Source organism: Suillus plorans (genome assembly GCF_016647745.1).
Source record: "Suillus plorans strain S12 chromosome Unknown HD556scaffold_19, whole genome shotgun sequence".
In the NCBI taxonomy this organism is placed as follows: Eukaryota; Fungi; Basidiomycota; class Agaricomycetes; order Boletales; family Suillaceae; genus Suillus; species Suillus plorans.
In genome coordinates, this window is record NW_024537403.1 from 188,184 (window position 1) to 201,095 (window position 12,912).

The 12,912-nt window shown below is 49.3% G+C and overlaps 5 protein-coding genes across 5 annotated transcripts; 3 read left to right on the forward strand and 2 right to left on the reverse strand.

The window, feature by feature from the left end:
- Positions 1-593: 593 nt before the first annotated feature.
- Positions 594-4,092, forward strand: HD556DRAFT_1290010 (uncharacterized protein). The gene is made up of 3 exons (XM_041299376.1): positions 594-980; positions 1,041-2,010; positions 2,062-4,092. Exons 1-3 carry the CDS (start codon positions 817-819, stop codon positions 3,868-3,870), a joined length of 2,943 nt encoding a protein of 980 aa, XP_041161813.1. The 5' UTR covers positions 594-816; the 3' UTR covers positions 3,871-4,092.
- Positions 4,093-4,361: 269 nt separating this feature from the next.
- On the forward strand, positions 4,362-5,498 carry HD556DRAFT_1234598 (chaperonin 10-like protein; the record flags this gene model as incomplete). Its single annotated transcript, XM_041297673.1, has 3 exons — positions 4,362-4,591; positions 4,641-5,135; positions 5,192-5,498. 3 exons carry the CDS (start codon positions 4,362-4,364, stop codon positions 5,496-5,498), a joined length of 1,032 nt encoding a protein of 343 aa, XP_041161814.1.
- Positions 5,499-6,000: 502 nt separating this feature from the next.
- On the reverse strand, positions 6,001-7,869 carry HD556DRAFT_1467788 (histidine phosphatase superfamily; the record flags this gene model as incomplete). Its single annotated transcript, XM_041308391.1, has 7 exons — positions 6,001-6,439; positions 6,493-6,662; positions 6,716-6,880; positions 6,936-7,083; positions 7,193-7,321; positions 7,377-7,697; positions 7,756-7,869. 7 exons carry the CDS (start codon positions 7,867-7,869, stop codon positions 6,140-6,142), a joined length of 1,347 nt encoding a protein of 448 aa, XP_041161815.1. The 3' UTR covers positions 6,001-6,139.
- Positions 7,870-9,334: 1,465 nt separating this feature from the next.
- Positions 9,335-11,058, reverse strand: HD556DRAFT_1234608 (proline iminopeptidase; the record flags this gene model as incomplete). The annotated part of the gene is made up of 15 exons (XM_041297675.1): positions 9,335-9,478; positions 9,534-9,585; positions 9,633-9,682; positions 9,736-9,775; positions 9,825-9,893; positions 9,954-10,079; positions 10,134-10,187; positions 10,246-10,269; positions 10,330-10,364; positions 10,424-10,453; positions 10,506-10,611; positions 10,660-10,700; positions 10,769-10,845; positions 10,904-10,938; positions 10,988-11,058. 15 exons carry the CDS (start codon positions 11,056-11,058, stop codon positions 9,335-9,337), a joined length of 954 nt encoding a protein of 317 aa, XP_041161816.1.
- Positions 11,059-11,327: 269 nt separating this feature from the next.
- HD556DRAFT_293578 (CRAL-TRIO domain-containing protein) lies at positions 11,328-12,769 on the forward strand. The gene is made up of 4 exons (XM_041310164.1): positions 11,328-11,611; positions 11,683-11,823; positions 11,876-12,036; positions 12,091-12,769. The coding sequence occupies exons 1-4, from the start codon at positions 11,426-11,428 to the stop codon at positions 12,629-12,631; spliced, it is 1,029 nt and encodes a 342-aa protein (XP_041161817.1). The 5' UTR covers positions 11,328-11,425; the 3' UTR covers positions 12,632-12,769.
- The last annotated feature ends 143 nt before the right edge of the window (positions 12,770-12,912 follow it).

Below are 12,912 nucleotides of genomic sequence, written 5' to 3' on the forward strand. Positions count from 1 at the left end.
TTTAGTATAGACTACTCAACAAAAGAAGACCGTCCGCGCGTGTTCAACATTCAGCGCTCAGCCGTCACAAGAAACACGTCCTGCTTTGGCACATGTATGTCCTATGGAAAGCTACGTTCTACTTACCAACGAGTTCCAATGGTCTCGCAACGACGGTACTGCCCATTTGGAGGGCAATTTGTACCACGCTTTGTCGCCGCCGCGGATAGCATTGACCCTGTTGTTTACGTCGCAGTGCTTCGAGAACGTGGTGATGACCAGCCTTCCTTGCTGTAAACATGCAGGGTGACTCTTCCGTAACAAAGCAAGCATCACAAAAACAAGTAAATGCCCAGCTGAAAGTCAAACAATGAGTTGTGGTAACTGGTTCCAGTGGTCGGACCGTCAGCCAGCAACGGTTGTCATATACTGTTCCATTAATGTGAATACGACCAGATTTCGAGCTTTTGTCTACGTCGCGACGGTTTGCCAGTGGGACAAGCAAAGCCATTGTACTATGGTTTCTTTCTTTGGGAATGGATAGTGTACAAAGAAGAGTAAACAAGTGTGATTTGAGGAGCACGCTTTGGTCGCGTTTTATGTTTAATGCCGCCACGGAACGCTCTTGAAACAACATCCTCATCATCCTCGTTTTTAACGTGCTAACTGATAAAAGTTGCAGATTTTTACCTGCACCGAAACTCATTTTAATTACTAGGTTGGCACTAATCGCAACACGCCAACCGAGTTACGCTTAACCGCACTGTGGAAACGTGTTTGGAGCGTGCTCTTAATCAAGGTTAACACGCCTCGAAGCAGCCTCACACGGGCTTACATATGTCATTCGCGGGCACACCTCTCGGTCAAGGCAGACGTCTAGATCACCACACATTCCTCAACAAGACAAATCTTGCTAAAGTTCACAATAATCCATCTGCTAGACCCGTCAATCCTCCCCCAAGTCCACCGCGTTCAATAACAACAACCTCGTACGCGTACGGGTGAGCACTATCATATCACATCTTACAACAGTACCCTCATCATATATTCACATACACCAGAGCCCCAATAGCAGGCTCCAAATCACCGAATAAACCCACATCATCTGCATCCACGGCTGACGCAGCAGACGACGAGACAGCTCTCGTCCGCTACGCCCGCCTAAAGCGCGAGCGGTCACTTCAGCAGTCCCAACCAACGCTCGCTCCCGAGACGTGGAGCGTAAAGGACACTTCTGTTAACATTGCAAGCGCATTCAATCAAGCCGCATCTACATTACTCGAGATGCATTCCAGCAATCCCAATAACGCATGGGCCTCTGGATCCCAAACAAACCTCAACGTACCTCGAAGCACATCTGTCGACTATGAGAAAGAGACCCACTCTACCAGCAGTCGCCGACTAGCAGCACCTTCGAATCGTCTTTCACAGCGCAATATGCGCAAGACTCTCTCAAAGCAGGACTCCAATATGACCCATGTGTCCGACTCCGAAGGCGAAGACAATCAAGAGTCCCAAGAACGTGACCGCAGTGCTCGCGGGAAGAGCCCCTTTGAGCAGGTCGTCGACGTTTCTAAGCGCGCCCTGACGTCCGCAACTTCCTTTTACATGCGTCCCCGCTCAACCGAGCCAGCGGATATCTCAGCTGCCAATACAACGACAAATGGCAGAGACTCCAGTTATGACTACGCATCAGAGGAGCAAGAGTATCAAGAGACAATGCGACAAAAGCTAACTCGTGAGCAACAAGAGCAGTCCGCTTCCAAGAGGCCCGCACTCAGCCACAAGCGGAACCGGATGTCCGCTGATAACAAGGCGTATCAGCCCTCACAATCTGATATGGAAGGGGACTCTGACGATGTTTCCGACGACGGGCGGAAAAGAAAAAGAAAAATTAAGAAAAAGGATTTAGGTGGAGGTCCTCTGACGACGCTGCCAGTGGCAGGCTACGACAGGCGACGGAAGAAGAAGAGGGGCAGCAAGACTAATGTTGAGGGTGAAGAAGATGACAGTAGTAGCGGAAGTGAGCAGGTAAGGGTGAAGATCTCTGATTTCGGCTTTTTTGCTCATTATCTTTCATAGCGCTCTTCGGCTCAGCATGGGTCAGCCACCCGCTCTGTGCCTCCGCCTTCAAGGTCCTCGATACCTCGCGGATCTGTCCCTCCCCATTCCGATGATCCAACTGACCTCGAAGTGGGGCTTGACTCCATTCCTGAGATGGATGAGCCTCCAGTTGTGGACGGCTTCTCCAACACATCTGACATGCCATCACGATCATTCTCGGTCGGAGGTCTCTTGGGCCTAGCTGTGAACCGTATTGTACGGCTCCTTCTGGGTATCTTCGCTTGGGCTATACGCATTATCAGCCTCCTGTCCCTCATTCTTGGCCGCATATTTGGGTCGATATTCGACATCATCTTCATGCGTCCAGCCTCCTTTTTCTCACGTATCAATGCGGGACCATTCATCACCCTTGCCAGATACCTTTTCGTCGCTGCTGCTCTCTATGCCACTTGGCATCAGTTCTACGACCCCATCCTTCAAATGCTACCCATTCGCTCACCGCAACGCCAATATTACGCACCCGACACGCCGATCGCGAATCTTGATGAACTTAGTGCTAGGCTTCAAAATATCGAAGTTGCTCTGTCTGGTCTTTCCCTTGACCAACAACGCGCTCGTGCGCAGCAAGATCTCGAGGCTCGTGCACATGGAGACGTCGTCAACCGAATTTTTGCTCTCGAGGCGCGCATTCGTGACGAGGCCAAGCGTATTTCCGACACTGAAGTTCATCTCAAAACATCTTCGAGTCAAGGTCTCGTTGACCTTAGACGGGAAGTTGAAGCCCTGCATTCTCAGCTAAGTGCTGTGGAACATGCGCCCAGGGAGACTGCGATTACAATGCCATCTCTTGTCAACGACGAAGAAGCACGGGCTAAGTTGAGAATTCTGGAGGAGCGGCTTGGAGGCATCGAGGGTGGCGTAAAGGATGCCCTGGAGCAAGCCAAAAACGCTGCACGTGCTCCAGTCAACGAACCCGCTGGCCCAGCTTGGTGGTCCAAACTGGCATCCACTGTTGGCACCGGTGCTGGTCTTACCATCAAGTCCACGGATGGCTCTGATGTCACTTCACTCATATCCCAGCTCGTCGACAACGCCGTTGCGCGGTATGGGACTCAGGATATTATTTCTCGTCCTGATTTCGCGCTTCATTCGGGTGGTGCACGTCCAATTCCCCATCTTACGAGTGGTACGCTTGAGTTGCGGCCAAGCACACTGCGAGGGCAGATCCTGGGTCTTATTACTGGGCATGGGTATGAAGTTGGCCGATCACCAATAACCGCTTTGCATCAAGATTTGCATAGCGGGAACTGCTGGCCCATGGCCGGGCCTTACGGTCAATTGGGCGTGATGCTGGCATTCCCTACCATCATCTCTGATATCACCATTGACCACGTTGCCAAGGAAGTCGCGTTCGATCTTAGCACGGCTCCAAAAGACATGGAGGTATGGGGCCAAGTAGAGGGCAACGATAATCTAGAAAAAGTTGCAGCATGGCGCGCAGAACAAGCTGCGCGACGAGAGGCTGCCAATGAGGCTGGTGAGGCCGTCTCTGACGCGGATCTTGAGGACGACTATCCGGCTACGCTCCCCAGTGACGTTTCGTTCATCCGCCTTGCATCGTTCACGTATGATATTTACGCGCCTTCAAACATCCAAACCTTCCCCGTGCGTCAGGAAGTCCGCGATCTCTCTCTGGATTTCGGTATCGTGGCGCTTGTGATGAAAAATAATTGGGGCAAAGACGGGTATACGTGTTTGTACCGCTTACGCGTACACGGTGAACGCCCTGGGGGTGGCTCATTACCGTTTCCTACTGAAAACTCATGACAGTGATGACTTAGAAGTAAGCGATTGTGGTGTACATATGATATAATCGGTCTTTTATTTTTTTGGAGTCGTTACTTGTGCTATGGTTACTATTTTATCTCTTTTATTTGTCGTATGGTCTACGTTGAAATCAAAGCATTTCCCCGAGTATCTGGTTTCTCGTCGTCTCCCGATAAACCGGGTATATGCTACTTGATTTTTGGTACACGTGACCTTGACGCGCCCTTTCACGCGTCATGGAAGTTCATGCTTCTTCCGATTCCCCAAATGATCGTGAATACAACAGCCTCGGAGTCTAAGACTTGTACTTGTGCTCAAAAAATAGTTAAAAAACAGACGTCTATGTTTCAAGTCGGCCTGGCTCAAGCTGCTCAGAATACGAGTCATGAGTCAGCACCCCTGATCAGCAGATATAAGACCCCCGCGCGATATCTCCTCTCTCTTTCATCGCCTATCACTTCTTCATAACTTGAACATACACAATGACATGCATGACAGATAAAGGTATCGATATCACTGTCTTCAAAGGTTCCCCCAGCGGGAAGATCGTTGCGTCAACAACCCACAAAGACAGTCTCAAGCCTGACGAGGTCCTCCTAAAAATCACTCACGCCGGCCTTTGTGGCACAGATCTACACTACAAGACATCTGGTATCGTTCTCAGCCATGAGGGTGTCGGCATCGTGCAGCAGATTGGCCCCGAGGTCACCAACTTCGAAATGTATGCACCTTTAAAATTCCAGAGAGTCAAAAATTAACAGCATATGCAGAGGCGATCGTGCTGGCTGGGGATACTTGCATAACTCCTGTGGGCACTGTGACGAGTGTCTCAGTGGAAATGAAATATTCTGCTCAGAACGTGCAATGTACGGGTTCTCCGACGTGGACCAAGGCGGGTTCGCCTCGCACGCTATCTGGAAAGCTGGCTTCCTCTTCCATATCCCCAATGAAATCTCTTCTTCCGAAGCAGCTCCACTTATGTGTGCCGGCGCAACCGTTTTCAACGCTATGCACCTCTATGGTATGATACCTACCGATCGGGTAGGTATTATCGGCGTCGGCGGCCTCGGTCATCTCGCCATCCAGTTCGCTGCGAAAATGGGCTGCCAGGTCGTGGTATTCTCCGGAACAAAGCTCAAAAAGAATGAGGCGATGAGTCTCGGCGCAAGTGAGTTCTACGTGACAGAGAACATGCAGGCGCTCGAGATAGGGGCACCCCTCAAGCACCTCTTCGTCACAACATCCCAGCAGCCCGACTGGAATTGGTATGTGCCTTCGTGATTTTGTGACTGTATCGTTTGATAAGTGTCGTATCATTTAGCTACCTCAATACTCTCGCACCACATGCCAAGATATACCCGCTCACCCTGTCCGCTGACGCCCTCACTCTGCCGTATATGCAGCTCGTCGTTAATGGCATCACGCTCCAGGGCAGCATCTGCCCCTCGCGTGGAACGCATGTCAAGATGCTACGGTTTGCAGCACTTCACCACATCAAACCCATCATTGAGGAGTTCCCATTGACTGAGGCTGGCATAGAGGAAGCGATACAGAGGCTTGAAAACGGAGAAGTGAGGTACCGTGCGGTTTTGGTCGCTGAGAACGACATCGCTGGTAAGTCAAAGTGACGGCTTCGACTCGAAAGTGTACATTGTGTGTCATGGTGTGTATGAGTATTCAAAACTTCACCTATCATATGTCCTGAAAATAATTTCCTTCCGTAATCGATGACATGCATCCTGCAAATGCTACTTGACAAGAGCGTTCGGATAGGACTACACCATAATAGCAAGGTCTGGCGGCGACACAGAGAATCCCGGAGGTTACGGGTTGCGCTAAACGATGTCCAGGTTTTGTACATGTTGAGCGGTGAATTAGCAGAAGTTCCAGAACATCCGTCGTCGGATTCCCTGCGATCCGATGCACCTTGGTTTTATATCATCAGCAAGCCGATTCACAATGTCATAGCAAAGATCCGAGAAAATGCGTGAAATTTCAAAGCTATGGGAATCCAGTCTGATGATAAATTATACAGCAGTCATATTGAAAACGAGAAGAAACAATGTGGCAAGAGTCCATGAAGCAATGCAATGTGGTCCAAGTACCAATCAAACAAGAAACCCACCCCGCCGAAGCACGTATTTTTCAACCCCTCCGACTCCTGCTAACCGACGTTTACAAGGGAAGGCGCTGCTTCTCATTCATGGAAACGGACTGAGCGACGACGTTCTGTCATGAACAAGAGGAAATGAAAGTTTGTCGGTACGATTCAGAAAGGCACGATGCCAGAACCGACGTTGAAAACGGTTCCATAATTGGGATGCTGGCTCTGAGGTAGGTGTGAGTGACTCACCTCGTCGTCAGCAAGGCGGATGCGAGTGCTCTGAGCCTTGGCACGGGCATTCTTGACGAATTTGGAGAGAATAAACATGCCGAGGAGGAACACAACGGCGAGAATGGCAAAGACAGTGCTGGAGGTCGCGTTCTGGGAACCAATGTGGAGCCAGTCATCCTGAAGACCTGAGGTGCAAGCAGCGGCCCATTGTTTCTGGCTGGTAATGGCGTAGTTCTGTAACAGTGGTATTAAGAAGAGCAAATTCAAAAACTAGCGTAGGTGCTTGCCCTGATCTTGTAGATGAATTCCGTTGCAGAAATGTCAGCCTTGTGGCCGAAAGCGTGATAGGTCTCGAAGTCGCCGCTGGTACCGTTCTTGAACTTGATCCTGACGAAGTCACGGTCTTCAGGGGGAGGTCCGCGACGGAGCTCGAAGGCAAGAGCAGAAGCGTAGTTCGCTGTAGTCTTTTGCGTTAATCGGCTGGATGCATTAAAGTGAGGTCATACGCACGGATAGCGGCAAGCTCAGGGTTTTCGTTGGTCATCTCAAGCATGTGGAACAGGGAGATAAAAGGCTGGTAGGAGGTCTCAATGAGGAGGAACTGCAGAGGGTCGCCGTTGAATGCAATCCGTTGGAGGGATTCCAAGACCGTGTGGAGGATTGTGCGGCCAGCCACTGAACAACAACAAGATTAGTAGTGGACAGCGTACATGAATCGAAATCGGCTCACAGTTACCAATACCACCAACATCCTTGTCCGAGAAGATGGCGTTCTCGTGGTAGTCAGCCAAACCACGAGCCTGCTCAACCAAGGTGGGGGGAAGACGATGAGCATATGTCTTGTTGTGAGAGAGCTCGGTTGAGACGTAGTCGTAGATCTAGAAAAAGTTCAACCCAACATTAACAATCTAGGTTACATGGCGACACACATTCCACTAAATCAGAGGTAATCAGCATATGTATCAACAAATGAATGGTGTAACCCACAGCATTCTCGAGAGAAGCAGAGCGGCCGAAAACGTAGTCCCTGACAGCACCGAAGAAAGGACCAGCAGCCCGTGCGGTCGCCTTGAACTCAGAAGACGAGTAAACATTGGAGATGTGTTGCTCGAAAGCCTGCAGGTCAAGGTGAGATTGCAGTTCTCCAGGTTTGAACTTTTGTATTGCTTACAGGACAGTCGGTCCATGGCTCAAGGGACCTGTCGTTGAAGGGCTCGACAGTCTCGATGGGAACGTACTGGTAACCACCAAGGGGGGCAATGACGGTGGTCCCATTGGCAAGAACAATCTTGTTGGCAGGGTTGGGAGGGAAAAGACCCTGGAGGAGGGCAATAGCAGAGTCAAAGATCACGGTACCCTCACCGCCAGCCTTGACATGGACGTGGACCTCATGGGTGTCCACCAGGTCGGTTTTCAATTTCGCGATGTATGAAGGAGAAGACGAGGACATGTAGGTCGAGCGAAGGAAGGTTCCGAGCTGGTGAGACTCGGCCTGTGGTGAGGCTGCATTAGCTAGGGAAGTTACGGGCCGCGTAGTATCAGGGACTTACAGCACCAAGGGCAGTGCTTTCAGTGTAGGAGCTCTCGTAGGTCTTAGGGTCTTGGTAGTACTCTGTGCGGTCACCATTACGGGCGATGACAAGAACACCAAGAACGTCAGTCATGTTGGTATTGAAAGTAGTTAGGTGGTGAGGATTGAAGAGCTGGAGAGGAGCGTTGTTCTGTTGAGAGAGGTTGGAATCCTCGTCCTTAAATCATGGTAGAAGCCAGTCGCTGCGCTTGTATGCCTTGCACTTGTGTGAGCGACGAGTCTAGATCACATTAGGTGAGCAAGGAGAAGGCCTGGAAAACGCAAGGAGGAAACAGCACGGAGCCAATACATAGAAGCTCGCGGAGAGTATGGCCATTCTGTAAATTGAAAAGTACATGCGTGCACTTGCTTCCTGACGGCAGGGCCGGTGTGAGCAAGCTCAAAACTCGAAAAAGTTTTCCTATGCTAGGTAAAGAGGTCCCCGTCCTACTGGAATGATACGGTGAGTATCGTGCCAAGATCATGGCCTCGACGTAGATGATGTGCCTTTTCGGGGCAACAACCAGGTGAGGATCATGGATAGGTCAGCCTTACTACAGGTGATTGTTTTTGATGGGGCGCAAGCCAAATGAAACTCCGTTTACTGTTTTGGGTAGAGACACGGACAGCCTATAACATGATCTCGAGGCACGTCGTATTTGCAGTGAATGGGTAAAAACTCGGGTAGTCGTCCCTTACTGATGTGATTAAGAACAGATTGCGTTGTACGTTACAAATGCAATCCAAATTGGTGGAAAGGACTCAGGTTAAAGAATGTTATATGGTTAGCTTTTTTCCATTGCGAGCCAACAGCCAAAATACTGCAGATGGGTACAGTGTACGGAAGATTCGTCGCATGTTTGACGTTGAGAAGATGGGAAAAAGATCAAGATGTCCGGAACAGCGTAGGGCAGTGTCGATTTAATCAGGACGGCTTAGTGGCATAACGCAGACGGCGCAGAGGTTGCGTACAAGAGAAAAATCCTTGCCAAGTTTCCCGCGCAAGATATTCCGGGCGACCTCGTTTAGTGTTCACCTGGGCGGTACAGTTGGAATTAACAAAGCCGTCAAGCATGACTCCTCGGAACGCTCACGTTCGTCTCCAAGAGGCGTGCCCCCGCAGCCGCAGCTTAATGGTTTCTAGTCCAAGTCGCTTCCAAGAGGCGTGTTGGCCAGGGCGGGAGAGATGAAAAAAAATTATATAGTAAGAATGGTCTGTGCACCAAGGTGATCCGTGTCTTGCAATCCAGCATGTCGATGGTAACCTGCAAAACACGGACTTCATGAGTGCTTTACTAGTTCACGTGTTCACGTGATACAGCTTGGACTCGGACATCGGCCACGATGACAAGCACGGTCACAGCGACAACTCACACAACGATGATGGCCATAATAATGGACGATCGTCGATGGTTTCCTGCACGCACTTGTATACTCATTGCTCCGTATTCCAAACAACGTGTAATGCTACCGCATCATGTACAACTTAAAGCTCCATATGTTGAGTATCTTACATAAATCATCTCAAAATCTTTCTTCTGATCATAGACCTCGTGTTACTACAAACCTTTGGAAGCCATGATATCAGCTGCCTCTACAAGCTTCTTCTCGATGCCAGGCTCGCGCGAAGAGTGTCCTGCATCTGGGATGATGTGCAGAGTAATTTCTGGCCAGGTCCGTTTCAGAGCCCAAGCAGTAGTCGCCTGGTCCAAGCGTGTTTAGTAAGGGCGTCTATGAAAACAAGAAAAATCTGCATACGGGGCATACAACATCGTATCTTCCTTGAACCACGATAGTTGGGATGTGACGGCTAGGAACAGTGAGAAGGGATCGAGGACGCGCGTAGAACACACGTACATCTTATCGATTTCCTGCTTCTCAAGCAATTGACCATCACGCATGAAGCCCTGCACAGTCGCCACTATAAATCGCAATCGAGCCAATTCTTTGACAGACAAACCTCGTTGACGAAATAATGGTTTTCGATCCGAGCAAATGCGCTGAATGTTAATTCAGCAGAAAATAGAACTCGCCACTGGGTCCACGTACTTTGCGAAGTCATCTTTATCCGCTTGGGCGACAGCATCCTCACTTACGATCAACCTTGATGTAGCCATCCTTGTAACATGATATTAGCAACTAGCATAGTACCAACGGAGTGGAGGGTATTCTACTTACTCCCACTTCGCCCACGCCTTTGCAGCGGCCAGTCTGATATTTTCGTCTGGAGAGTTCAAGCGGCTGTGATACGCCTTCATCATGTCGTGCCGTTCAGACTCTGGAATTGGGGCAATGTATCCTTCCCTATACAACTGGGTCACCCCACAACGAAGGTTTGTCGTTACTGTGTTAAATTACCATTGTTCGGGGAAAAGATGGGAAGCGCCATCCTGATAGAAGAATCGCAGTTCACTGAAAGAGGTAGGAAGTGGTTAGCATGCTCTACTTTAGCTTATCAAGTAACGCATACCTTTGTCTTAGCGTGAAGATTCCACTTTAAAAGAATTGGTTGCTTAGAACTGCCTGATATGTAATCAACATCATCGAGGCTCACCGGAGTACGAGGGACTTGACTCTGTCTGGATGTGTCTATGTAACGAATTGACTGCTCAGACAAGATATTGTATGGAAGGAATCCGATCACAGACCTGGGCGTATGTAAGGGAGAGCGTAGAGCCCTGTACATCTCCATCAGTGATGAAGTCTAGAACAAAACGCACTAACACAGACCCAGCTACCACCAAATACGTGCCATTTCGTGACACCCAGTTTCTGCCGAAGGACCTCGATGTCTTTTACGAGGTCCCACGTTGTATTGTTCTCTAATTCCGCGCTCCTACGCAATTTCATGCAGGAGCGATGTCAAAGAATTGACGGGACTTACGGAGTGGACTTTCCTGCACCCCGTTGATCAAATAGCACAATCTACAACATCGAGAGAGTATAATTCATATTAATAGGAAGGTGCCCTCTATCAAATGACTGTTGCTTACCTTGTATTTCTCGGGGTTAAAGAACTGTCTATCCTTCGGATCTGTTCCACCTCCTGGACCCCCGTGGAGAAAGACAACTAGTCAACAGTTAATAACCTCGATCTGGAGTTTCTGAACTATCATCAGAGCACATACCTGGATCGCCTTCCTTGTTTCCACTCACTTCATAACTTCCGATCGATTATCATCGATGTTACGATAGATGATCAGAAGACATACTAAAGCTGGTGTTTCTCTGAATTTGCACCCTGGAAAAAACCAGACTCGTAGGGCTTGATGGGAGGATACATTGCTGCAGGTTTCGACAAAGTGGCGGACGAAGATGTAGGTTGTGAGCACAACTTGAAGGTGGGAGAGTCGAGACAGTGTTATCCTTGTAATCAACCTAAAAGTCCTGGGAGTAGATAAGCTGAATGACGCCGGCTTTGCAGTAACACCTGATCGATGGTCATGAGGCGCATCTGAAATTACATGAACTGGCAAGGAAAACCGCGCGAAATTCAAATGTGCTCACAAGCTCTTGAAAGCTTGACGGTTGGCAATGGGGCTCCCGAAAAAGCTCGCGATCACGAAACCAATTAATTATGTTACAACTCAGGTTTCACTACCATCAAAGATACCTGGGATACCTTAAGGCGGCTCTGTTCGACGCCTGCGATGTCGATTTACATCCCACTCCCTATCCCAACTCACCCAGAGGCTTCGTCACCACCACCAGCACTTTCGGAGAAGGAGCAGGCTTTATATGACGTTGTCCTCGAACACTTCTCTGCCGCAGATTATACGCTTCCAGATATCAACCAGGAAAAGGCCGCACTAGTAGTGGATGAAAAGTTTTGGCTAGTCAGTGCACCTTCTCATCACTCTTCAATCTCGTGTAATTGGTTGACCAGTGTTATCCTGACCGATGATAGTCATACGAATGTCTGCTGAGATACCTACGTGCCACAAAGTGGGATTCGAATGAGGCCATCAAGCGCTTGGAAACCACGCTGAAATGGAGACGCGATTTTGGGATTTACGATACCATCACACCTCAACATGTTGAACCAGAGGTATGAAAGCACGAATTCCTTCAATTTCACTCGGTTAATATAATTAATGAAGGCAACGACTGGCAAAGAGTTCCTCTTTGGTTATGATACTCGAGGTCGACCTGCCCTCTACATGTGCCCCTCAAAGCAGAATACCGAGGAGTCACCACGTCAAATCCATTATACTGTCTGGATGCTCGAACGCGGCATCGACCTTATGGGACCAGGTGTTGAGTAGGTGCCCTTCCTACCCATCGCATTTTTGAAATTTATTTCGGCGCTATCTAGGACCCTTGCGTTGATGATAGATTATGCGGATAAAGCCAAAAACCCCTCAATCGGCACGGCTCGCACAGTACTCAACATTCTCCAGACACACTATCCAGAACGTCTCGGTCTTGCACTCATTGCACATCTTCCTTGGCTTTTACACGCGTTCTATAAACTAATAACGCCATTTATTGATCCCATCACTCGGCTGAAGATGGTATTCAACCCCGTCATCACTAAAAATGGTCTTTTTCGGACGGCTGTGGATGCTGAAGCCTGGAGTGCCAATAGCGAATCACGGGTATTTGAGCCGGACCAGCTTGTGCAGGAGGGTTGGAATGGCTCCCAACCGTTTGTATACTCCCATGTCGTTTACTGGGAAGCGTTAGTGAAGCTATGTGAGCAGAGGCGGTCTAGGATGGTTGCGGCGTGGCATTGTATTGGGGGAAAGGTCGGTACTAAGGAGTGGGAAGTTAAAATTGCCGTTAGGGACGAGACGATGAACGTGCAGGTAGATGCAGAAAATGTGCTGGTGAAGAATGGCCAGTTACAGTCCTGAGGGGACAGTAAACACTTTATTGCCTGTTTGCTGTTTTCTGACGCGCTAATCTCGACTAAATCTATAAATTTCGATGGAGCGTGGAGCCGTGGATGCAAATGTATGCACGCGACAGGACAAGTCAGAAAGTAAGCTATCTTTATCGGCCTTGAGGTTTCTGGGAGTTGATACCGTTTGAGCGCTGAGCGCTGAGCACGCACTCCTGATCATGCGGCGACTTGGACGTACGTACATGGAAATCCCATAGGTTGGACCGTTCACTAGCGTTCTCAATTCGGGCT

Bases quoted from the DNA above. Each gene is read 5' to 3' on its own strand.
- HD556DRAFT_1290010 (XM_041299376.1), top strand. From the start codon at position 817: ATGTCATTCGCGGGCACACCTCTCGGTCAAGGCAGACGTCTAGATCAC. The intron at 981-1,040 runs GTGAGCACTATC...CACATACACCAG, and splicing joins ACAACCTCGTACGCGTACGG to AGCCCCAATAGCAGGCTCCA. The intron at 2,011-2,061 runs GTAAGGGTGAAG...TATCTTTCATAG, and splicing joins GTAGTAGCGGAAGTGAGCAG to CGCTCTTCGGCTCAGCATGG.
- HD556DRAFT_293578 (XM_041310164.1), top strand. From the start codon at position 11,426: ATGTCGATTTACATCCCACTCCCTATCCCAACTCACCCAGAGGCTTCG. The intron at 11,824-11,875 runs GTATGAAAGCAC...TAATTAATGAAG, and splicing joins CTCAACATGTTGAACCAGAG to GCAACGACTGGCAAAGAGTT. The intron at 12,037-12,090 runs GTAGGTGCCCTT...GGCGCTATCTAG, and splicing joins CTTATGGGACCAGGTGTTGA to GACCCTTGCGTTGATGATAG.